At 42.9% G+C, this 26,698-nt stretch overlaps 1 protein-coding gene across 1 annotated transcript; it reads left to right on the top strand.

Moving 5' to 3' along the window:
• Positions 1-1,140: 1,140 nt before the first annotated feature.
• Positions 1,141-23,254, top strand: TMEM182 (transmembrane protein 182). Its single transcript, XM_081198653.1, has 5 exons — positions 1,141-1,613; positions 1,950-2,049; positions 7,539-7,637; positions 15,028-15,165; positions 20,745-23,254. The coding sequence occupies exons 1-5, from the start codon at positions 1,473-1,475 to the stop codon at positions 20,966-20,968; spliced, it is 702 nt and encodes a 233-aa protein (XP_081054779.1). The 5' UTR covers positions 1,141-1,472; the 3' UTR covers positions 20,969-23,254.
• Positions 23,255-26,698: the final 3,444 nt, after the last annotated feature.

The following is a 26,698-nucleotide window of genomic DNA, read 5'->3' as shown; positions in this document are numbered from 1 at the left end:
TTTGACGTAAAAGAGGAAAAGGATTCTGAAATGTGGCTAAAAAGCTGAATGTCTTTGTCCTTTATATCAGAGATCACTATCATGGTGCTCAGAAACCTTTGCATCCACAAAGGTCTTCAGTAGCATCTACAGGGTCCCGCCTCTCCACTGTTTCCCTTCTGAAATTTGGACTGAAGGAAGCACAGCATTGCCACCAATGAAATAGCTTGACGGGCATGCATGTTTGCCAATGACTGCTTTTCCTTTTTTTTGCAAATGCGCCAAGTCTACTGGTGCTGGTTCTGCTGCTATGAAGTAGACTTTAGCTATGGGTTTTGGATCAAGGCGTAAAATTTCCTTTTTGGGGTGGGGTGGGAGGGTGGGTGGAGCAAGAGGTTGATAGATTGTCACTTTTTAAAAAATTATTAATTTATTTAAAATACTGTAATTATTGCAAAATGTAAGCAAAATATTGCAAATACATACATACATACCGACATACATACATACATATTTCAGATAAGCACACACATATGAAAAAAGAACAAAGGAGGAAAAAAGGAAAAGAAAAAGAAAAAATAGAAAGAAAAAGAAGAAAAGTTGGAAGAATTTCTTCCAAATTTATTCTACAAATATCTCAATATGAAAATATTAATAAAATTTCATTGATTGACTTCCATCGCTTACATTGCACTTCCTATATACATTTTAATCAAGAATGCATCTGTTATTCTGTATTTTCCCCATACAATCTCACACAAATATTCTAATCAATAAGTTTTCTAAATCTATTCTAAATTGTCACTTTTAACGGGTCAAGAAAGCTCTGTAACAACGCCTGATATTTGTCTGGGTGTGCTCGTCGATCAATGAGGCCCAAGCTTTCGGTGTAGCATGTATGTTCCTGGGTCTCAGCCTGGCTCTGTGCTTTTATGTGCTTGTCTGCGATGGAGGCTGAGCCAATTCCTTGCCTGCTTATGGGAGGTAGATACATTGATTACATGGCGTACATGCTTGCTGGAGTTGAAACTCAAACCTGCGCCGAGTAACAAGGGCACGCAGTAACTTCATCCCTCTTCCAGGTCTGTTGATGCACCAAGTGCCACAATATTTCCAGTCAATACCCAGCTAAGGGAAGGTCAGCTATTTTGGGCTGGCCACTCCTAGCGAAGGGAAAGTCTGTCCAGTTCCTTCTTCCATGGAGTGTCCTAAAATAGAAGTCCTGTCTATTCGTTAGGCTTCACTTTAATGGAGCACTAATCAAACCACAGCACAAGTGGGAAACCCATTGAGAAAGATTTTTTTTTTTTAAAAAAAACACCAACTTCTTTCAAGACTTCAATTCTTTCGGCAGAACTTCTGGTCCGGCAGTTTAATCCTCGATGCGCTGTTTTTCGGGGGAGGTTTTTCTTTCTCACTGAAAGTATATTATAAATCTTTCACGTCCATTTTGTCAAAGAACAACAACAAATAAACAAACAAAGAAATCAGCAATGAAATTGAGAGTCGGGATATTTTTTGGAGGCTTATTTGGAGCTCTCGGCATCTTGTTCTTTTTGGTTGCCTTTGGAACGGACTATTGGCTTCTTGCTACAGAGGTTGGAAGGTGTTCAGAAGGCATGAATGACACCAGGGTTAGTATATATTTTTATTCCTCTTGAATGGCATCTGAATGGTGCTTGCTTCTTTCTCACCAGAAATATCTCTTACAAATGAGGAACACTCTGTATAGGTTACTGTGAGCCTCATCTAAACCCTATTAACATCCAGGAGATGATATTATGTGATTCTCATCTTGGTCAGTTACGTTCAGAACCAGCAGAGATATTAACCCCCCTCCCCATAATTTTGTTCAGAAACCTTTATTAACATTCCCCCCCCCATTTCTTACTTGCCTGTATGTGTCTATATTTGCACAGGGAATAGAGCTCCACTTGGTGAATAGCAATTTACATGTTTCTTTTATACAGGAAGAGAGAGTGACTTTCCACCATGAGGGTTTTTTCTGGAGGTGCTGGTTTGATGGGAACGTCGAAGAGAATGCCCACAGTATGTTAAAGTTTTGGTACAGTAAGTATCCCCCCTTTTTTTGGCAATATAATTTTACTTAGAATTGGTGCTTTTATTTAAAGTATGTCTCCATTTCCCAAAAGAGCGCCATTTGTATAATGCCCTGGTTCTTAAAGTGGTGGTCATCATAGATGTTTGCTCACACATTAGGAGCGACAATGCTGTAATGTTTCGCAGTGATCACAGAGGGATCCCTTTGGTGCAATTCTGCAAATGCTTGTACAAGTACATTATTCAAATATGTTTGCAGCAGCTCGTACAAGAGTTCACACACTGCTGTACTATAGCATTTGTCAACAGCCAGGATAGATGGGGCTGATGAGAATTGTAGTACAAAACCCCGCAGAGTCTTTTCTGTTGGGGATAATTCAGACTGAAATTCCCAGGTGTCAAAAAAATGTTATTTATGTATGCCACGACTGCGGCCCGTGTTTTGTTATCCCCCAAATGGCAAGTGGGTGAGGTCCCAACCAAAGAAAATGGCAACTTAAATTGACAGAATATGCGCAGCTTGAAGACTTAACATATAGAATAAGAGAACGAGAAGAACATACGTTTAGAGAAGACTGGAAAATGTTTATTGAATATATGGGAAATAACTGTGTGCAGCTGAAAACGCTGGCAGCATTAAGATAAATTCAACAGTGTAAATAAGTTTTGATGTATGTAATAATAGAATACTGAATGGTATAGTTTTTGTAAAATATGCAGGGATTTATGATATGTAAAATGAACCATGGAAAGAGAAGAAGGGAAGTCTTTGATATCTTAAGGATGTAAAAATGAGTACTTTAAATTGTTAAACAGAATATATATATATATATATATATATATATATATATATATATATATATGCTTTCGTAGATTTTCACGGGTACAGGAATGCAGGTTTTGGTGTCTTCGGGTGTCTTCCCGTGTAAGAGTTGGGGTGTCTAGGCGACGTTTCGACGAGGTCTCACTCGTCATCTTCAGGCTGGTGCTTTCGGCTTCTTGTTACTAGAACAGAGCAGGATCTCAGTGTTTGAGTTCCTATAAATACTGTTGAGGGGGTGTGGTGTATAGCCTCCAACGTTCTGGGCAGAGAGGAAGTTCCCAGGTTAGTGTGCCTTTTCTTCTTTTGTTCATTAATTACTTGAGGGATATCTTGAGTGATTTCTTGAGTGATATTCTGAGTACCACTTAGGAGGGTCATTAGGTGTGGATTAGTTGCTAAAGCTTTCGTGTCTTGACCTCTTGAGCTTGTGAAGAGTTTTTCTGAGAAGATGGCTGTACTGCACTTAGTTGTGCTCTGGCTTGGCTTCGTGTATAGGGGCGAGCTGTGGTTTTGTGCCCTGTGCCAGCCAGATCTGTGTAGGGATTGCAGGGGGGTGCAGCATCCGGAGGTGCCACTATGGTTTGGCTACTGGATGGTGTCTGTAATTTATCTGTGGAGAGGGTCTGGGTTTGGGTCTGGTGTGGTTGATTGGAGATGGCGTTCTGTGTGCCTCTGGTTCTGGTGTCGGTTTTTGTGGGGAGGGCTAATTTCCAGATGTCTGGCAGGCGGGACGTGTCGTCACGTTTGTTCATGTTGTGAGGGTGTTTCTCTATCTCGATGGCTTCCATGATTATTCTCTTGTGGTGATGTTCCATGTTAAAGAGCAATTTGGAATCTGCAAAATTAATTTCGTGTCCTGTTTCTTTCATGTGTTGGTAAAGAGAGGAAGTTTTTTCTTCTTTTTTGACGGCATTCTTGTGTTCTGCGATACGTGCATTTATTCGTCTGTTTGTTTGTCCAATGTACGTGGCTGGGCAGACTTTGCAGGGTATTTCATAGACCCCTTGGTTTTCTAACTGGATTTTATCTTTTGGGTTTCTGAGGATATTGGCTATTTTTTGGTTGGTGCAAAAGGCTGTTTTGATATTGTGTTTATGGAGGATTTTGCTAATTTTATCTGTAGTGCCCTTGATATAAGGAAGGAGGGCCATGCCATTGTTTTCTTCTGTGTCTTGGTTTTTGGGGGGTGTTTCTTTTTGGATTAGCTTCGTAACCCTGTTTTGTTGGTATCCGTTGGCGATTAACACATTAAAAAATCTCTCAAATGTGTTAATCGCCAACGGATACCAACAAAACAGGGTTACGAAGCTAATCCAAAAAGAAACACCCCCCAAAAACCAAGACACAGAAGAAAACAATGGCATGGCCCTCCTTCCTTATATCAAGGGCACTACAGATAAAATTAGCAAAATCCTCCATAAACACAATATCAAAACAGCCTTTTGCACCAACCAAAAAATAGCCAATATCCTCAGAAACCCAAAAGATAAAATCCAGTTAGAAAACCAAGGGGTCTATGAAATACCCTGCAAAGTCTGCCCAGCCACGTACATTGGACAAACAAACAGACGAATAAATGCACGTATCGCAGAACACAAGAATGCCGTCAAAAAAGAAGAAAAAACTTCCTCTCTTTACCAACACATGAAAGAAACAGGACACGAAATTAATTTTGCAGATTCCAAATTGCTCTTTAACATGGAACATCACCACAAGAGAATAATCATGGAAGCCATCGAGATAGAGAAACACCCTCACAACATGAACAAACGTGACGACACGTCCCGCCTGCCAGACATCTGGAAATTAGCCCTCCCCACAAAAACCGACACCAGAACCAGAGGCACACAGAACGCCATCTCCAATCAACCACACCAGACCCAAACCCAGACCCTCTCCACAGATAAATTACAGACACCATCCAGTAGCCAAACCATAGTGGCACCTCCGGATGCTGCACCCCCCTGCAATCCCTACACAGATCTGGCTGGCACAGGGCACAAAACCACAGCTCGCCCCTATACACGAAGCCAAGCCAGAGCACAACTAAGTGCAGTACAGCCATCTTCTCAGAAAAACTCTTCACAAGCTCAAGAGGTCAAGACACGAAAGCTTTAGCAACTAATCCACACCTAATGACCCTCCTAAGTGGTACTCAGAATATCACTCAAGAAATCACTCAAGATATCCCTCAAGTAATTAATGAACAAAAGAAGAAAAGGCACACTAACCTGGGAACTTCCTCTCTGCCCAGAACGTTGGAGGCTATACACCACACCCCCTCAACAGTATTTATAGGAACTCAAACACTGAGATCCTGCTCTGTTCTAGTAACAAGAAGCCGAAAGCACCAGCCTGAAGATGACGAGTGAGACCTCGTCGAAACGTCGCCTAGACACCCCAACTCTTACACGGGAAGACACCCGAAGACACCAAAACCTGCATATATATATATATATATATATATATATATATATGAGAATTGTAGTCCAAAATATATGGAGGGCACCAGGTTGGCAAAGGCTCTTGCACTAGGTTTTACATAATTTTGGATGCCTCTGCTTGTTCAAGAGGTTGAACAGGTAGGAGAATATACTTGAATTTGGGTTTACTTTCCTCATGCACCACTCTAGCACAAAGTATCTTTGATTTACCGTATTTTTCGCCCTATAGGGCGCACTGGCCCATAGGACACACCTCTTTTTTTGGGGGAAATGAATAATAAAAAAATTATTCCCCCCCCCCCAGCCATGGGGCTGCGGCGGGGGAAGCCCGAGCTTCCTCCGACCCCAGCCCCCAGAACAAGCTGCTATCCGCAAGCCTTGCGAGCCCGCGGGAACTCCCACCGGGCGCGCAAGGCTTGCGGACACCTGCACGAAGCATGGGGCGCCCTCCGGAGGGCGCCCCATGCTTCGGGCTGCAGGCTGCTGCCCGCAAGCCTTGCGAGCCCGCAGGAACTCCTGCCGGGTTTGCAAGGCTTGCAGATAACTTCCTGAAGCCTGGAGAGCGAGAGGGGTCGGTGCGCACCGACCCCTCTCGCTCTCCAGGCTTCAGCGAAAGCCTGCATTCGCCCCATAGGATGCACACAGATTTCCCCTTCATTTTTGGAGGGGAAATAGTGCGCCCTATAGGGCGAAAATTACGGTATATTGCAAACCCACAGGCAGGCATGCAGGGTCTTTTTTTTAGTTTATACTGCACCTCATTATCCTGGGAGCTTTAAAAATAACGAATCATAATGAAAAACAGGTGGCATGCAGAACAGGACAGATTAAATGATGGCGTATGAGCTGCTTGCAGTGCTTGAGAAGTTCAAGTATGATAGCTATTAATTATTTTATTGAAATATGCAAGGCCCTCCTTGCAATATAACGCACAAGAACGCTTTGCAATACAGTGGTGCCCCGCAAGACAAAATTAATCCGTTCCGCGAGTCTCTTCGTCTTGCGTTTTTTTCGTCTTGCGAAGCACGGCTATTAGCGGCTTAGCGGCTATTAGTGGCTTAGCGGCTATTAACGGCTTAGCGGCTTAGCAGCTTTAAGAAAAAGGAAACAAACTCGCAAGAACTCGCAAGACGTTTCGTCTTGCAAAGCAAGCCCATAGAGAAATTCGTCTTGCGAAGCGACTCAAAAAACGGAAAACCCTTTAATCTAGCGAGTTTTTCGTCTTGCGAGGCATTCGTCTTGCGGGGCACCACTGTAACATAATTTAGAACCATACAACCAGTAAACAGTAGCAATACTTTAGCCAAACAACAAAACAAAGGAACAGCCACTTAGTGCAGGTATAGCCAATATGAAATAATAATCTGGGTCTTTTGAAAAAAATGTTTTGAGATTTTTTTTTTAAAAATGTTTTAAATGTTTAAAACAAAGCAAAGCATTTGTTTGTATTGCTTTGCAGTTTTGTTGTTTGCCACACTAAGCCCATTTGGGAAGAAGAGCAGGATAGAAATTAAATAAAGAGGTAAATAAAGGAATATTGTGTCCTCCAGCTGTTGTGACCTACAACTCTCATAATCTCTGCCCGTTAGTTGAGGTTAATGGGAGTTGAGGTTTAAAATATCTGGATAACACCCCACTGACCACAGTGGTACCTTGGTTTTCAAATATAATCTGTTCTGGAAGACTGTTCAAGTTCTGAAACATTCAAAAACTGAAAACTCAAAATGGAAGCCTCAAAGCAGAAATCTCAATATGGAAGCTGTGTTTCCGGTTCGACTTCTGAGGCACATTCAAAAACCAAAGCATTTACTTTTGGGTTTATGGCGTTCGAGTTCTAAAATGTTAGTCAACGGAGACGTTCAAAAACTGAGGTACTACTGTACCCTATACTTACTCAATGTATGCACTTTAAGGCACATTATATAACAAAAGCCTTCTTAATAAAACAGCAATAAAACATCAGTATCAATCACAATAGCTAGAAAGCTAGGAACTGATATAAACCGTTGGGAAAACCTGGAAAAGAGGCATATTTTTAATTGTAAATGAAAGCATCCAACATCTGTTGCCTGCCCGATGTCCATAGGAGTTTGTTGCACCATGGATATATCCCTTCTCTGTATCACTGTAAAGATAGACATGTCTAGGCTATGGTATGTCTAACGGCTTCCTCTGCAGATTCCAATAAATGCAGGACACTAGTTTAAATGTGTGCGGTTGCTTTTTTTCAGCAAACCAGTCGCCTACGAAAAACTGCACCCATGCCTATCTCTCTCCGTTTCCGTTCTTCCGAGATGAGCACAATTCAACTGCCTACAACTCGGCAATTAGTAAGTATTTTCCTGTTCACTACTGTGTCAATAGCGCTATCGCTTTCATGACTTGTGTGAGAGCTCTCCTGTTGGAAAACAGAATCCTAGGCTAAAAGGACCATGCTGCAGTCTGAGTAAAGCTTAGTTCATGGGGAGGCAAACTACCGTAAGGCCCGAGGGCCGGATCTGGTCCAAGTGCCTTCTAAATCCGGCCCACAGATGGTCCGGGAATCAGCGTGTTTTTACATGAGTAGAATGTGTCCTTTTATTTAAAATGCATTCTGGGTTATTTGTGGGGCATAGGAATTCGTTCTCCCCCCCCCCCCGGGCAAAAAAATAAAATAAAATAGTCCGGCCCCCCACAAGGCCTGAGGGACAGCCCCCTGCTAAAAAGTTTGCTGACCCCTGGCTTAGTTGATTTCCACCCACTATTTCATATGTTTCAATCAATATAATTTGCCATTGCCATTTCATTAATGATCGCTATACAGCAGCACCTCCTAAATGTGTGCATTGAAACTGATTCTTATCTACCATATGTGCTTTAATTGGAAAAAAAAGTCCTACTTACACCTTGTTCCATTTCTGTCATGTAATCTTTTGTGTCACGTGATATGATTTGGTATCATATACTATTTTATTTTTTATTGGGACGTGGGTGGTGCTGTGGGTTAAACCACAGAGCCTAGGACTTGCCGATCAGAAGGTTGGCAGTTTGAATCCCCATGACGGGGTGAGCTCCCATTGCTCGGTCCCTGCTCCTGCCCACCTAGCAGTTCGAAAGCACCTCAAAGTGCAAGTAGATAAATAGGTACCGCTCCGGCGGGAAGGTAAACGGCATTTCCGTGCGCTGCTCTGGTTTGCCAGAAGCGGCTTAGTCATGCTGGCCACATGACCCGGAAGCTGTACGCTGGCTCCCTCGGCCAATAAAGTGAGATGAGCGCCGCAACCCCAGAGTCGGCCATGACTGGACCTAAGGGTCAGGGGTCCCTTTACCTTAACCTTTACTACTTTATAAAACATGTGTTGTGTTTATACATTGGTGCTGTTTCAAATTGACCTAATCGCACCAAGACTTCAGTACTTAAAACATAATTGCATTATCTTTGATTTTAAACGATCCACAGAAATGTAGCTTCCTGGCTGTTCTAATGTTGCCTCAAAGACAGTAACAATTTGTTAACCCATTCTAAATAGTTGTGCCTATCTAAAAGAAAACATAAGAAATTTGCTGTTATTTCAGGCTTACTTACAGACATTCTTAGGCTGCAAGCTCATTCCCACTTACATAGTAGGAGTAACCTTCACTGAACTCAATGGGGCTTACTTCTGTGTAAAATGTATAGGATTGCAGTGTTCATGACACTTGGAAATCACCATGACACAGAAATGTTCATCTTTAATTTCTTCATACGGACCAATCTCATTGCTAACTACGATCTTAAGATTTTCACCACCCAGAGCAACAGGATTAAATAAATGTTCAGATTTTAAATTGCTGTTTTCCAGAGACAATTGAAAATGTGGAGTTCTAAAATTTAGATCTAATATTCGCCATAAGCCGGCACTACCACATAACAAGTCAGTTCACTGTGAAGAACTAATGCAACTATTATTATTATTATTATTCATTATATTGTTGTTTGTCTTTGGGGCCCTGCATTCTTCTTTTTAAAATCCCTTTTTGTGTCCTCAGCTACCCATTTCCCAGGGTAACTCTTAATTTCCAAGACAAGAAGTATGCAGCAAAGTATTTGTCACCTTTGCTTACAATGTGTGCACACTGAAGATTATATGTGTTCTGAGTGTTAAGCGCATTGCATTTCTCAGTCTATTTGTCACTGATGGATGGTTGGCATTCCATTTCTGTTAAACGTTATCTCCCATTACATCTTTTAATTCTAACTATAGCATACTCGTCTACTGTCCCACTGAGCGGTACATCCCAAACTTACAGGATCCACACTGGCTTCTGATGGGATCGCGGGATGTCCTGGTTTGGTTCCTGCAAGACTGTGGCCCCCAAAGATGCCTGCTTTGGGGGGCCATGCTTTTGTGCAAGTGACCTGGCTCCCACGGGAGTGTGGCCCCAAAATATGCACGACTTGATTTTCTTCTGTGGGATGTTGGAGGGAGGGTATGCTATGGTGATATTATGCATTTTTAAATGTCTTTTCCCAATTGGGCATAAAACAAGGACTACAAGTCTAAGGGATGCGGGTGGTGCTGTAGGTTAAACCACAGAGCCTAGGACTTGCCGATCAGAAGGTCGGCGGTTCGAATCCCCGCGACGGGGTGTGCTCCCGTTGCTCAGTCCCTGCTCCTGCCAACCTAGCAGTTTGAAAGCACGTCAAAGTGCAAGTAGATAAATAGGTACCAGAGCGGTGGGAAGGTAAACAGCATTTCCGTGCGCTGCTCTGGTTCGCCAGAAGCGGCTTAGTCATGCTGGCCACATGACCCGGAAGCTGTACGCCGGCTCCCTCGGCCAATAAAGCAAGATGAGCGCTGCAACCCCAGAGTCGGCCACGACTGGACCTAATGGTCAGGGGTCCCTTTACCCTTTACCTTTACAAGTCTTCTAGCCTGACATATATGCTTACTGAAAGGTGAATCCCACTGAACTCAAGGAATCTTACTCCCAAGTAAACATAAGCAGGTTTGCAGGCCTTATCTGGTGTTATTAATCCCACATGCCTACCCAACTATGATAAAACAGAAACATTATTTCTACCGCTTAAAGTTAGCAGATAATTCTTTTCAGGCTGAAACTGCAGGCAGGCAGCTGAACCTGATAGATCTTCTCAGAAATCTATGCAAATGTGATCCTTCTATAGCTTGCATTTTGCCTTGTGCTGTGTGTTGATGTGAAGCTTTCCAGATTCTGTATTTGCAAATGGAAAAAAGCACCTTTTAAAAAACAACAACCAAGCACCCTTGGTAAAGACAGTTGTTTCTGTTAGCTGTGAGCAACAGCAACTGAAAGTTGTGTGCCCCATTCTGGAAACTGCTCTTTGCTTTCAGACATGTCGTCTCTGAGATTTTTAAATAAGTGAGCACATATTGATTGAACAAATAATTGGTTAAGAGCCAAACAGTCGTCTAGGATATTGATTTTTTTAAATAAAAATAATAATAATACAGCCATAAAGAATAACTTTTCTGAACAATCATGAATCAAAAATACAAAAAGCCCACTAACTCCTATTTGGTGATGATAATAATATATTAGTTCTGGCCAGTGCTATTTTCCTAGAAAAAGTGGTTCCAGGATTCACCATGAACATTTCCCTTGTTCTCTTAGAATGGAAATGGCGCCTACCTGAGAGATGCCAGAATGATATTGCTATTTGAGAAATCAGACTTGGGTACAGCCCATTCAGTTCTGTCTTCCCTGTCCTGTCCTGACTCAGTTATATTTTTAGCTTTGGGTAACATTGCCAAGGCAAGTGCTGTGACACGCTGAAGAAAAATGTTGCACAGTTAAGTTATGGAAACTATTCTCTGTCACCCTGTTGCAACAACACAGAGTAGCCAGACATGGAATACATAGCCCTGGTCGAATTTCTCTGTTACTTTCCTACAGTGCTTTACTTTAGAAAGATTTTGAATGTAAATATTGGAAATAAAACTGATTTATATACAGTATGGGAGACATACTATAATATCTGTAAACTGCTGTTTATGTGCGGCAGTGGAAGATATAGTGCATTATGTACTGTACTGTTCCTGCAGTCTAAAGCACTGAGCCTCTTGGGCTTGCCAATTGGAAGGTGGGCAGTTCGAATCCCCATGACAGAGTGAGCTCCCATTGTTCTGTCCCAGCTCCTGCCAACCTAGAAGTTCGAAAGCACACCAGTGCAAGTACAGTGGTACCTTGGTTGTTGAACGGCTTGGCCCCTGAACAAATCGGCTCCCGGACGCTGCAAACCCGGCAGTAAGTGTTCTGGTTTGCAAAGGTTTTTTGGAAGCTGAACATCCGACGTGGCTTCCAATTGAGTGCAGGAAGCTCCTGCAGCCAATTGGAAGCTGTGCCTTGGTTTTTGAGTGCTTCTAGGAGATGAAAGGACTCCCGGAATGGATTAAGTTAGAGATCCAAGGTACTACTGTAGATAAATAGGTACCGCTGCAGCAGGAAGGTAAATGGCGTTTCCGTGCACTCTGGTTTCCATCAGGTGTTCCGTTGCACCAGAAGCGGTTTAGTCCTGCTGGCCACTTGACCCAGAAAGCTGTCTGTGGGAAAATGCTGGCTCCCTCGGCCTGAAAACGAGATGAGCGCTGCAACCCCATAGCTTCCTTTAACTGAACTTAACCATCCAGGGATCCTTTACCTTTTACCTTTTACTGTTCCCAGGGATGGATTTCTCAAATGGATTCTTCAGAGAGTTTTCTTTTTTGAACTGTAGGGAGAAAATGTGTTACTTACTGATAAATGGGGTTACCGGTAACTATACTACATAAAAGGTTTCTGTGTTTGCTTTGGTAGACAAAATTTCATTGCACAACATGGGGCCCCCTGTGATAATGCTAGGTGGCGCTGTGGGTTAAACCACAGAGCCTAGGGCTTGCCAATCAGAAGGTCAGCAGTTCGAATCCCCGTGACGGGTAAGCTCCCGTTGCTCGGTCCCTGCTCCTGCCAACCTAGCAGTTCGAAAGCACGTCAAAGTGCAAGTAGATAAATAGGTACTGTTCCGGCGGGAAGGTAAACGGCGTTTCCATGCACTGCTCTGGTTCGCCAGAAGCGGTTTAGTCATGCTGGCCACATGACCTGGAAGCTGCACGCCGGCTCCCTCAGCCAATAAAGCGAGATGAGCGCCGCAACCACAGAGTTGTCCGCAACTAGACCTAACGGTCAGGCGTCCCTTTACCTTTACCTCAACCTAACTAGCCCCCCAGCTGATGACCAAAGTTTTAAAGCAAATAATTTAAACTGTCTAAGTGATATATGGAAGGTAATTTGTATCAGGTTGTATCCAACTCTGTTTGAAACTTCCTCTCCTCCCTCTGGCAGTCTCATGTGCCCCCCAATATCTGCTCTGAAGAGTTGTGGATCCTTTCGAGCAGATCTTGGGAAGGCTGAAGGAGGCTGCAGGAGGAGGAAAGGAAGAAGACCCATTGCGTGAGTGGATTCAACCCATAGTATTTAAGTACAGTCTCATGATTGCACAGTCACCTGAAGACAACTGATAAATAGCCCAATTTCTACATGCATATGTGGGCAAATGGTAAAACCTTATAGAAAAAAAATATAGGAATTAATGAAGTTTAATTGGAGTGATATCTTATCCACGCCAAGGTGTCAGAGCAGACAGCAATATATTAACTATCCTACCTTATCTCTATCTTGCACTATTCCTGGTAGTTTGAATGAACACGATCAACCAATAAAATTGAATGAAAAGCTCTTACACCATTTAAAGAAGGCATACTTTGATGAACCACCAATGGAAAAGACTTCTAAAGTTGAGGACCTTCATGGTTCAGGATAATCTAAACAAATAATCTACGCAAAATAGGCATCAATGGCATGCCCCAAAGTAGAAAGGTTCTCCACATTTGAACCTGCCTACAGTCTTCAGTTTTAAAAGGCCTCATTACATGTCCTGGTACCATCACAGACCACAATGTTCGTAGGCATCAAGGAGTGGGTCTACTCAGTGCCAACCACATTGTGGGCATGTCTAACTTTCATGACTTCCAACAATTGTTTGGTGGTTGTTGTTTTTCCTTATGCAATTTTTGTCTGTAGCCACAAATGAAGTTCAACAAGTAGCTGCGAAAAACAATTTGGCCAAAGTAATAAATTCCAGGGTGTGGCAAGGTGGGGTGCTTGTCATGCAAGAATATATTTTTAAAACAATGGAATGACCTACAATGACTCTATATCTATCATCTATTATCTATCTATCTATCTATCTATCTATCTATCTATCTATCTATCTATCTATATCTATCTATCTATCTATCTATCTATCATCTATCTATCATCTATCTATCTATCATCTATCATCTATCATCTATCTATCATCTATCATCTATCTATCTATCATCTATCTATCTATCATCTATCTATCTATCTATCTATCATCTATCATCTATCTATCTATCATCTCTAGCATCTAGTTATTTAATATATTTTTAGAATTATAGCTATCTGCAGAATAGTTATAAACGAAGGAAACTAAAGGTCAGTTTATGAAATGAAAATACAAATGTCTGCTTCCATTGAAGATAATATATACAGTGTGGATTGCTAGAATTCTCATATATTGTAAGATTTATGAGACATCGTCAGTCACATATGATTGGTTGAATGAGTATAGGTTGTCTTAGTTCAGTGCTATTAATACCAAAACCTCGTATTAAACTGTTTTTGATATCCACTTATTAAACTTAAACTGTCACCCGTGATACATAGGCCTACACTTTCTTTCCTTATCTCCTCCATTTTAGCTCTAGGAAAACAGGCTATAAAATAATTTGTCTAACAAGAAGAATTGATATTCCCCTTTTTACAATGTACAGAACGAATTTATTTCCGCGGCCACGGTCTTTAAAGTGTCTCCGAAAATAGATGTGTAATTAAGCAGCTAAATTATTGTGTTATGAACATTTTTGGGGGGCCACCATATGTCACAAAACTCTCAGCCCATTTATCACCAGCTGCTTCCATTAATTCAGCATTGCTTGCCCTTGGCTCAATGAGATTCTGTGGTTTTGCATTTTGAATTGAATAATATACAAAGAACTGAATGGCTTCGGCGATAGGCAGACTTGACTTCCTCATTTCATATATTCCCCCCCCCCCCGGTTGTCCTGTTGGTGTTTTCAGTTTCATTTTAAAAACCACACACCAGTGTATTTCCCCCCGAAATAAACGAGCTTCACGAAATCTCTGTGGTTGGTTTTTTTTGTTGTAATTTTTTAAGGAGGAAGGATTCTGAATCCTTAAACTGGCCCTGTCCTAGGAATGCCCAAATGAGCTTTCTTTCTTGTGTCTGTTTCTACTTTGGTGAACTTGGTTGTTATCTAGCGAAAGCGTATAATTATCTAGAAGAATCTTGGCTACAGTTCAGCACACCATTTTATGAACCATTTCCATTCCCCAAGTAAAGGAACTTATTAACCACACACGTATACTGTATACTTATTAACCGTATACACGTATACTTAACGTTATTATATTCCAAGATCATCTGATAGGATTTGGCGTTCGCCTAATGAAAGACATATGGCGTCTTAGATCACTAAGGCCGCGTTAGAATAAATGATCAGCTTTGGTGATGAAGAAAATGAAAATGGGAGGCGGGGCGGGGGCGGGGGCGACTTCGTAAAATGGCCTTGTGTTGTAAGGATGTTTTTGAAAAATCCTCTTTCTGTATCTTTCCTGCCTTCCCCTGATAACCTCTAGTTTATCGTGGCTTCTGGTCTGTTCTCATGTTGCTGGGAGTGGTCACTGTGGTCGTGGCGAGCTTCTTCATCATCTGCGCTGCACCCTTTGGTAGCCACGCGTTGTACAAAGTTGGGGGAGGCTTTTTCATCACTGCTGGTAAGTGTTCAATGTTTTAATCCAAATTCAACCACCCCTGCTCCTTTTAAAAAACAAAAACAAAACTTGCAACATTCGGCCTAGAATTGTGGGTTTGGCTTTTTTAAAAAAACAAAGCAGAACAAAACCAAAATGCACATCAAGGGAATTCTGTGTGCTATTTTGGAGGTTTTCTGGCAGAAGGCTCGCAGAAGAAAATGGCACTGGGGAAGAATTGGGAGAGTTCATGTTGCAGCTATGGTTCATTTCAATAGGTCTAGACCAGACATAGGCAAACTCCGGCCCTCCAGATGTTTGGGACTATAATTCCCATCACCCCTAGCTAACAAGACCAGTGGTCAGGGATGATGGGAATTGTAGTCCCAAACATCTGGAGGCCTGAAGTTGGCCTTTGCCTGGTCTAGGGCAAATAATAATAATAATAATAATAATAATAATAATAATAATAATAATAATAATAATGGAATCATAGTATAATAGAATTGTAGAGCTGGAAGGGTCATCTAGTCCAATCTCCTACAATGCACAATAATTTTATGTAATTATATAATATATGTGTAATCATACTAATAATTTATATGATGCAAGGAGGGCACACAAGATATCATTAAGTGGTAATAAAGTAGGATGATCCTAGGATTGCTCTAGCATTCTGAATCTGTCTTCCAACACTGCATAAGACATTCATTCCTTCGTGGTTGGAAGGATTATAATGTCAAGAAAAGGAAACAGTGTCAAGGCCACACTGTCATGGAATCACAGAATTGTACAGTTGGTAGCGACCACGAGGGTCATCTAGTCAAACGACCTGCAATGCAGGAATCTCTTTTTGCCCAGCGTGCGGCTCAAACCCACAACCCTGAGAGTAAGAGTCTCACGGTCTAAATCTGGGAAAGCTTCTTCATGTAGTTTTCTTGGTGGTCTGTGTGATTTGCCTGTGAGGACCAGTGCGTCAAGAGAATGCTTGCTTGGGTCTAGAACACCTGGACTGAAATTCCTACTTGCCCAAGAAAGCTTACTGCTATTGTCTCTAACCTCTGTTTCTTTAATCAATAAGATGGTAATAATAGACAATATAAAGCACTTTGTGGACTAAGTACAGTGGTGCCTTGCAAGACGAAATTAATTCGTTCCGCGAGTTTTGTCATCTTGCGATTCTTTTCGTCGGTGTCGGGAAAGTTTTGGAAAAGCTTCAAAAATCACCAAAGTCTTTAAAAACCTCAAAAAAGGCTACCACACCACGTTCTATGAGTTGCTCCTCGAAGTCAAGTCGCAACTGTATTAACGGTGTTAAGAAAAAGGAAACAAACTTGCAAGACGTTTTCGTTTTGCGAAGCAAGCCCATAGGGAAAATCGTCTTGCGAAGCAGCTCAAAAAACCAAAAGCCCTTTCGTCTAGCGAGTTTTTTGTCTTGCGAGGCATTCGTCTTGCGAGGTACCACTGTATTGGAAGAAATGTGTGGGGAATTCTGTTTGCATTGTGGCTCTGGTTTTGCAAGATGTGCTTTTGTAGTTTGTGGCCAGTGTCTGTTTGCACATAATCCAAGAATTCATGCCCAATGCTGGCAGCAGTAGTTCTCCATCAGTGTAGCAGTTTGGTACTGTTCAGAATCTCCTGCTTTTCAGTTCCTGTTGATATGTATTACTTCAAAGTTTTTGGAGCATGGATGGGAGACCACAGGTTTATGGGCCAAATGTTGCCCTCCAGGACTCCTTATCCGGCTGAGGCAATAATCCCTTTATAGGCCACACCCCCTTTCCCCAGCCCCTCCTTGCCAGCCCTGGTCCATGCCCACCTTGACTGCTTTTGCCTGACTAGAATGTGTCCTTGGGCTGTGGCAGTGCCTCTTGCTTGTTTGTGTTGAGAGATTTGTGGGTAGAAACCTCCGACATTGGCATGGCTGAAACGTGGCCTACAGTGCAAAAGTAGGAATCATAGCTGTCGCCCTGCCCTATGGCACCAGCCAACACTGGTATGTGACCCATACCCTTCAACATTTTGAGTCCTGAAAACAGGACGCACATCTTCTTGCCCATGCTCCTGCATGAGTCACATGATCTGCACAAGGATCCAAAAGACACTTTTTTTTCTGGGACGTGCTTGCATGGCACCCAAAAATCGCACGAGATCACAGCACTCAAAATGGCTGCCATGCTCTCTTGTGAGAAAATGGGATGTCCTGTTTTTTTCTGGGATGCTAGTGGGGTATTGTGTGGGGCCCCCCAGATTACTCATGAGGAGATGTGGCCCTCAAACTAAAAAAAGCTTCCCCCTCCCTGATTGAGAGGTACTCATTTAAACCTCTGTTGTCTAGACTGTATTCAAATCTAGAGGGCCACATGCAAAGCCCTCAAGCCAGAATAATCGTCAAGAAATTATTCTCTCTGCTCCCAACCATGACGATTGATTGTATGGGGGTGAATCCATTTATTCTCAGGGAGCTTCTGGTTTACAATTTGAATGCAGCAAGATTTGTACTTGAAACATTTCGGCTGAGATCCTATAGCCACTTAACCTGAGATTAAGCCCCATGACATCTCCTGGAATTTACATTCTGAGTTTACCTGTACAGAAGTGCGCTGCGAGTCTCATGTATGGGGTGCAAACCACCAATACCCTAATGCCAAGCACAAACTGGAATTTGCTCCCACAAGAGGAAATGATGGCCACCAACTTGGATGTCTTTGCAAGAGAGTTGGACGAGCTGATGGACAATAAAGCTATACATGGCTACTATCCATGACAGCTGTGTTTTACCCCAACTGTTGGAGATACTTTGCCTCTGAATACCGGTTGCTGAGAATCAGAGATGGAGAGAACGCTGTTCTGCTCAGATACTTCCTTCAGGCTTCCCTTGGACATCTGGTTGGCCACTGTGTGAACAGGATGCCACTGGCCTCATCCTGCAGGGCTTTTCTTATGTTCTTATGTTCAAAGCAGAGACTTGAGTTGGCAGCAAAGGATCTTCAACTGTGCAAGTCTTCTGTAAAGGTAAAGGTAAAGGGACCCCTGACCATTAGGTTCAGTCGCAGACAACTCTGGGGTTGCGGCGCTCATCTCGCTTTACTGGCTGAGGGAGCCGGCGTACAGCTTCCGGGTCATGTGACCAGCATGACTAAGCCACTTCTGGCAAACCAGAGCAGTGCACAGAAACACCGTTTACCTTCCTGCCAGAATGGTACCTAATTATCTACTTGCACTTTGACGTGCTTTCGAACTGCTAGGTTGGCAGGAGCAGGGACTGCGCAACAGGAGCTCACCCCATCACGGGGATTCGAACTGCCTACCTTCTGATCGCCAAGCCCTAGGCTCTGTGGTTTAACCCACAGTGCCACCCGCACTCCCAAGTCTTCTGAGGTCAGTGCAAAAATGCCTGCTTCGGTTTCTGTTCCTTGCCTGCTGTTCCCTAGGCCTGCTCAACCACTTGTTTGTGGAACACTTTGGTTCCTTCTATTCGTCTCTATCATTACAGAGACAGCTGTGCGGATGGTTTTTTCTTCTTCTCCTTTTGCTACTAAGCTCATGCTAAATTACACCCTCAGATTTTCTGCCAGCCTCTCGCTGCAGTAACTTGGATCTTACGAAAAGTCTCAACAGCGGAACTTCTCGGTTATTGACTCGCGTAGAGAAAGTATCAATACGTAGCCCGACGACACCCGCAGTGGGAGCAAAGTCTGCAAGGTAAACCTGTGAGCAAAACAATTGCTTACAAATCAGCATAGTTCTACATTTACCAGCGGCGCCCGCCTGAGGCTCCTGTCACTCTCTACAGCACCTGTTGACTTCTTGTCTGTGCAATGGAAGCTTTGTGCCATAAACAGCCATTCACGGCTGACGAGCGAAAGACATTTTGCTGTGCAGGAAGAATAAGGAAGGCCTGAAAATTGCTCTTGAATTCCTAGGCATTTATAAAGATTCTGTGTTCTTTTTCTCTTCCCGCAATGAGCAGAAGTGTGTGTGTGTGTGTGTGTGTGTGTCTGTGCATGAAACAGATTAAAAAGAATAAATGTTAATGGCAGAAATGACTGACCTCCGAGGAGCCTGGGTCTTATCTCATTCCACAGTGCTGTGTATCAAACATGGGCCTCCTTTAAAAATAAAATAGGAAAATAGAAAGGCATGGGGAGAGGGGGGAAAAGAATGAAAGTGCTTATTTATCCTAATCTCTCTGAGACATATATTTTACTTTTTAAAAAATAATTGCCCCCAGTCGCTTGTGATTCACTGCAGCTTTTTTCTTTTTCTTTTTTTTTTAAAAAAATTCTGTTTGACTAAACAACAGATATTTGTGCCCCAAGCAAAGGTCTAACAAGCTGAAAACGAAGAAATATGTTTGCAGCCTGAAATGTTTCTAAAAATGCCTGCTTCTTGAAGTTGATGGCAGGGATGAGGTTAATCTCAGCCACTGGGCTCGAAAACACGGCCCTTCCTGACAATTGTCAGCGTAAGAGGCTGAGAACAGCCTTCCCAAAATAAATACATTTCGTTTGACACGTCCCGCTTCATAATGAACTGACATTGCAATTAGACTTGCAGTAGATCCTCTCCTGCCTTTCAAAGCATGATAAATGTTCTGAAAGAAGAAAGGCAAGAAAGAAAGGCAGGCAAACAGAGATAGCTTAAGGTTGCAGGAAGTGGCTTCAGCAAGTTATGATGTGACTGAATGTTAGTTCCTAAATAGCAGTTTTACAAAGATGACTCTGGATGCATGTCTAGTGGGATAGGACCCTGTCACACGTGCGTTTGCTCTGTATGGCACTTCATCTGAACTCTGCTCATGTCCATATTGGTCCCTATTCACCACATTTTTTCCCAGCTTTCAATGTTATTGAGGACACACGAATATCATGCTGATTGTGGGGTGCAGTTTGACAGTGACTTATTGCAAACCTGCATGTGTGCGGGTTCCCAGAGAGATGATCGCGGCTGCCCTTCTCCTCCTTTGGCCCTCTTGCTGCTGTGCTGCCATGAGCTGAGCGATGGTTTGGCTTCGTGCGGCCTCTGAGCATGGGTGTCACACAAACCACAAGCTGTGAGGAAGTTTTGTTCTTGGGTTTGCAGCTGATGGTTTGTCTGGCGGAGACAAACCATAGCTGTCAAGCATCCCTTATTTGGCGGGACAGTCCCTTATCCCAGGGCCATGTCCCACTGCTGTCCCTTATTGATGATGTCCCTTAAATAAGCTACTGAAGGTAATGGGGCCCCTTCTATGTCCAGCTGTGCTTTGTCAACAACAAATTGTTGCTGTTTTTTTGTGTTGAATATATGCTATATGGTAATTTATAGGACCTAATAGGTATCTAAAGCCATTTGCACACAACAAAATATGTATTTTATCAAAGTAATTGCTGATCCCTTATTTTGGCTGCTGATCCCTTATTTTCGAGGCTGCTGGTCCCTTATTTTCAAATCTGTAAGTTGACAGCTATGAGACAAACCATTTGTGCTAAGGCTTGGTTTGGCTTAGTGTTAGGGGAAAACTCGACCGTTGTCCTTCACTGGATATACCAAGCATTTCTCAAGCAAACTGAGCCATCATATATCTTTACTAAAACTTATTTTTTCCCTCCTTCCTTCAGGTATTGTCTTCACATTGGTGGTAATCCTTTACGTCATCTGGGTCCAGGCAATGGCTGATCTTGAAAACTATGTGAATATGAAGAAAATAGACTGTCCTGATTTTTCTGTCTATGTGCGTTATGGCTGGTCTTTTATACTGGCTCTAGTTGGAATTTTTTTTACCATGTTTTCAGGAATGCTGTTCCTACTGGTAGGGCGTACAATTTATCTGCACTCCGATTAATCAGATGTCGGCTGTTTGAAATGTTGGAATTATGGCGAGGTTTTGCTGAAAAGCTATTTTTATACATTATCCCTCTTATAGCCATGTGTTTGCTGGTGCTGTTCTAGATCTGCTTACGTAGCCAATGCAATCCCATGCATATCTACTCAGATGTAAGTCCTACTGAGTTCAGCGAAGCTTATATCCAGGTACGTCCTTATAGGATTTGCGGTCTCAGTTATATATCCTTGTCATAAAGGAATAGTGACATAAATTAGACTGTTCAAATTCCTTCAGATCTTGATGAACTGCATGCAACACACGATATATTTTGCAACTTCATGTCTCTGTGTTGAACGCACTGGGGTCAGATAAAAATATGAAATGATTCATATAAGAATTTTGGCTTAGGGCCAATTCAACCATTATCTTCTTAATGAAGGAATATGCAATGAAACCACACCTCCTGCTCATATATATTAGCCACAGAAGAAGGGAATGGGCAGCACAGGCTGTAGATCACCCTTCCAGTAGTCGCCTAGCATTCACCTTGTGCCATTCTTTTAGCAAGGCCAGAACTCTTGCCTCTTGCTTGCCACAAATCTAGTCTCAAGTGACAGTGCTTGGCTCATCTTAACAATGGCTACTTTCCCTTGATGTACGATTGTATTTCTCCATGCTCAGAGTCTCCTTCTAAGGGGAAGGTTTGTGTGCTTCGATAGGAATCGTCATGGTTGGTAAGTGAGGTGCAGGTGTTAACGCTGGCTAGGTTTGTGATGAGCACAGGATCTGGTCGTGGCAAGGCAACGGGAAAGTGAATGCTGTAACTCCCATCTGCAAGCAACTGTGCTGCTTCCCGGAAGAATGAAACCTATTCCCATCTCCCTGTGGCTAACCTAAGCAAAAGTAAACTCAGTCATGTGTGTTCCCTCATTAGGAAAGGAAATGTGTGAATTAGTCCTGGTTCTGCTTATGCAGAACAAAGCAAGTGTCCACAGAATCCCTTAATCGCCCATTATTTATTCTTTCGGTATTTGGCATTAGCTTTAATATGAACAAATATTTCTGCAGTTGCCCATGTATTGCTTTAGCCAATGTGGCAGTAGTACAGAAGGCCAGGTCGCTGAATTAGTGCTGTGGTGCTGCTATGAATACAGAACTGTTTGTATGCTTTCATGTGGTCCAAGTCATAAACATTCAGTGTAATGGAACTGGGAAGTTTATGGGTCATTTAGTTCAGTTCTCTGGAATAGCAGATTCCCCTTTCTCCCATGGGCTTAACAACAATACATGCTTTTCTGCTGTCCGTTGTATATTTTTTATTATTTTTGCTTCCCTCTGTACTTTATGGCTTGACTTGTTTGGCCAAGTCACCTTGACTGGTGTCCATCAGTCACCTTCTTGCAGCCAGCCTGCTTTCTTCTTTTGACATACAAGGAAATCTGGGAACCATGCAACGGATATGTGAAATCTCACAATGTGAAAAGGGTATCTGAAACCTGCTGACAATGTGAGAAGCTTGCCTCTCCCACCACACATGGATGCCTGGACCTCTGAAGAAGCAGGAAGTGTGGTAATGTGTGTCCTTCCAAATTAGCTGGAGATTGTCAATACCTCTGCCCCTTTCCCTTAATATCTATAGGCTGCTGATGGAGAAATGGCCCGGCCTTTCAGCCAAGCCTGGTGTTGGCACCTGGAATCTCTGGCCCAATTGCCAGCCCTGCACCCCCATTTTTTCCTTGTCTGACACTCTAGTCACCTTTTTAATTTCCCATGATGCTTCTGGTGTAGCACTCTTCTGGGGCATTGAGAGAAATTTAAAGGCTGACCAGGCCTTGTTGTTCAGTGCTGTTGGAGGGCTGCCATCACAAGCCCACCAGGGCCCACTGACAGGGAAGGCAGCCCACCAGAATCTACTTTGTCCAAAGAGGAGTCATGTTTGCTGTGTTGAGTGCAACTACATGGCCCTGTATACCTGAAGGAGCATCTTCACCCCCATCGTTCAGCCCAGACACTGAGGTCTAGCTCCAAGGGCCTTCTGGTGGTTCCCTCATTGAGAAAAGTAAGGTTACAGGGAACCAGGCAGAGGGCCTTCTCAGTAGTGGCACCCACCCTGTGGAATGCCCTCCCATCAGATGTCAAGATGATACGACATTTAGAAGACATCTGAAGGTAGCCCTGTATACGGAAGACTTTTAATGTGTAATGTTTTATTATGTTTTTATATATGTTGGAAGCCGCCCAGAGTGGCTGGGGCAACCCAGTCAGATAGGCGGGGTACAAATAATAAAATTATTATTAATATTATTGTTATTATTATTAGTATTTGCTCCCTTCAAATTATTGCGATTCTGTAGTTATCCCGTTTCTTATTAAAGCCATCCAACCAGACAAAGACCTTCCATAAGTTTACTAAGCAACTTGCTCTATAGGCTACATTTTATTTGCAGTATGCAAATAAAATGTATGATGATGTACAATACGACTTACTTATAAATAAATTTGTGGAAGTCCTGTAGCCCAGTCCAGGAATTCCATGCAGCTCCATTTCTCAGTCTCCTAAGCGCTTATTCCCTTTGAAGTGACTGGGGAATGTCCATGTCCAGAAGTTCTATTTGTGTCTATCAGAGCCAGAGAGAGAGAGAGAGAAAGAGAGAGAGAGAGAGAGAGAGAGAGAGAGAGAGAGAGCGCTTCAGATCCTCATCAGCTTTATATTTATTGCATGATCTGTCCCAGAAGGATGGGATTAATAACTCACAAGTCTGCCAAATCCACATCCTTAAAATCCGGGCAGATTTTTCAAAGATAGACTCCTTCTTTCAGCATTACATGATGACTGGATACCTTTAAACATATAAATATATATATATATTCGACATGTGTTTTTATGTAAAAATGGCTTGCTATGTTCTACTTTTTTTAAAAAAATAAAAAGTTAATTAAGAAAAGATCAGCACAAAGGAAGCTTTCTTCCCCACCACTCCCTCCAGCCAATCCATGAAGTTGAATTCCATTATTTTAGCACACTCTGTCATTTGCTTCTCTGTGTACTTTGCTTATTTTAGTTGCTATGTTTATATTCTATCTTATCCCCCGTCATGGATTTCCAGGCGGTGTCCAGTGTTTCCAAGCCATTTCCCGTTCAGTGACTGGCCACATCTAGACATACAGCACAATTCAAAGTGTTGGTGCTGACCTTGAAAGCCCTAAACGACCTCGGCCCAGTATACTTGAAGGAGTGTCTCCACCCCCATCGTTCTGCCCGGACAGTGAGGTCCAGCGCCGAGGGCCTTCTGGTGGTTCCCTCACTGTGAGAAGTGAGGTTACAGGGAACCAGGCAGAGGGCCTTCTCGGTGGTGGCGCCCGCCCTGTGGAACGCCCTCCCACCAGATGTCGAGGAAATAAGTAGTAAGTGTGTGACAGACAGAGGGGGAAAGGAGCATCTTGTGCTAGTGGAGCCAGACATTTTGCTGTTGGAGGTGCATTACCAAATGAGAAACCCATCTTCCACACTAGGGGGTGGATCTACACACAGGAAAAAAACATGCTATAAATAAGTCTGAAATAAAACCGTTATAGCAAAAGAAAAAAAACACTATGGAAAATCGCATCGTTGTTTGTTTTCTTGCTCTCCAGCGTCATCTGGTGTTGCATGTTTATGAGGGATGCGGGTGGCGCTGTGGTCTAAACCACTGAACCTCTTGAGCTTGCCGGTTGGAAGGTCGGCGGGTCGAATCTCGGTGATGGGGTGAGCTCCCATTGCTCTGTCCCAGCTTCTGCCAACCTAGCAGTTCGAAAGCATACCAGTGCAAGTAGATAAATAGGTATTGCTGCAGCAGGAAGGTAAATGGGGTTTCCGTGAGCTCTGGCCCTCATCATGGTCCTCCGTGCGCCAATAGTGGTTTGGTCATGCTGGCTGCATGACCCAGAAAGGTGTCTGCAGACAAACAGCGGCTCACTCAGCCTGAAAAGCAAGATGAGTGCCACACCCCATAGTACCTTTGACTGGACTTAACTGTTCGGGGTCCCTTACCAGCATTCAAAACGCTGTTTTTTGACTAATGTAGCTGAGTCCTTAGTCATGGTACACAGTATCTAAGGCTGGTCAAGTTGTTGCAACCTATGAGGCAAAAGATCCCACAAGTGTGTCTCTTCTTTCATTGCAGTAAAATATAATAACAGTAACAGTAACAGTAACAGTAACAGTAACAATACTATTACAATATTGAGCAATCTGGTACCTTCTCATGGCACCCCAAATCAGCTGCCCTTATGTACACTGAGCGAGTGAGTGACCATCACCACCTTATGAAGCCAAACTCTGTCCCCCACAGCTGTCTCTGGGCATTGCCAGTGCTGGAAAATTGCACAAGACAATGCAGGATACCAACCGCCAGCTGGAAACATAGGTGCCGACTCCTAGTGACCAAGGCAGTTTCAGTCCCCTGAATTTTATTTTTAGGGGACTGGGCCCCCTCAATATTCAGTGGTCGTTGTGTGACGTCATGTGCGTGACGATGGTTCTGGTTAAAATTGAGCTGATCTAAAAATGTGATAGTTACACAGTTTGCATGATATTATTCTGGTTTTGCAGTGAACTCTGCTTCGTTCCACAGCTGTTCTGAATAGTGAAGTCAACAAAACAGTGACCACCTAAGAGCTGCGGTAAGCTAGCTGGGATCTCTCTCCCAACCGAGCACATTCTGCAATTGGGAAATATCCAGAACTTTCCCCCGCTATTTATTCCATTTTCAAGATTAGCCCCTTTTGCTTTAGAACGCGGCTCGGAGGTGGTAATCGGAAAGTCCTGAAAATAATTTCGCAGAGGCCTAACATGATTTTGCAATTATTCTGCTAACTCGGTGCAGCGCATGGCCATATAATATATCAAGGCTATTTGATAACTTGGTTATTCTTCATGCGTCTGTTTCCAGCCACTTGCAGGCTTCCTATAGGGATCTATTGAGCCATTGCAAGAACAAGGATGCTGGACTAGAAGGGCATTGGCCGGATCCTGCAGGCTCTTCCTATGTTCTTAGCTTCGACAAAGTGGCAGGATCAGACTATGTCCTTGTTGCTAATTGGCTGGCGCCCATATTGTTTGTGAGCCATTATCTACTTAGCGCAAGTACTTGCGCATAATACTGCCTCTCTCTCCCAGTGGAAATAAGCCCTCTTAAATAGTTACGGATTTATTGATTCATAAGAAAGTCACTGACACCTTGTAGACAATTTCAAAAGTATTTCCCTTGGTTCATTAACTTCTAGGTGCTCTTCTGGAGTTCTTGCTGAGTCTTTCATTAGATTCCTGGTAATTTATTGAGGCGTAAGTGAAAAAGGTAAGGGACTCATCTCATTTAAGAGGGAAGAAAGCTGGAAAGTTATTGTTTCTCAGTCTAACTTCATCAGGGTGTCTGTTAATTGTGGAACCCCCCCCCCCCAAATGCCCCAGGTTATGCTACTCAACTGTTAACAGAAGGACTCCTAGTAGAGCAGCAATAAATCTGTTAGCACATTTGGCAAAGCTAAGCAGGGTCTGGTATGGTTTCACACTGGAAGGGAGACCACATGTTGAGATCTCTGAGTGGACTAGGTGACCCCTGGAGTCTCTTCCAACTATGACTCCAATGATATCAGTAATGTTTTTACGCCACACAGATGCCTTGCTTTAATTTTTTTAACTAAAGTGAAAGAATAGCATCTAGAATTCCCCTCTTCTGGTTTTGCTTGAGTAAAAAATGCAAAATAAAA

This window comes from Podarcis bocagei (assembly GCF_964188305.1).
Source record: "Podarcis bocagei genome assembly, chromosome: 6".
In the NCBI taxonomy this organism is placed as follows: domain Eukaryota; kingdom Metazoa; phylum Chordata; class Lepidosauria; order Squamata; family Lacertidae; genus Podarcis; species Podarcis bocagei.
This window is presented reverse-complemented; position numbering and strand designations above follow the sequence as displayed.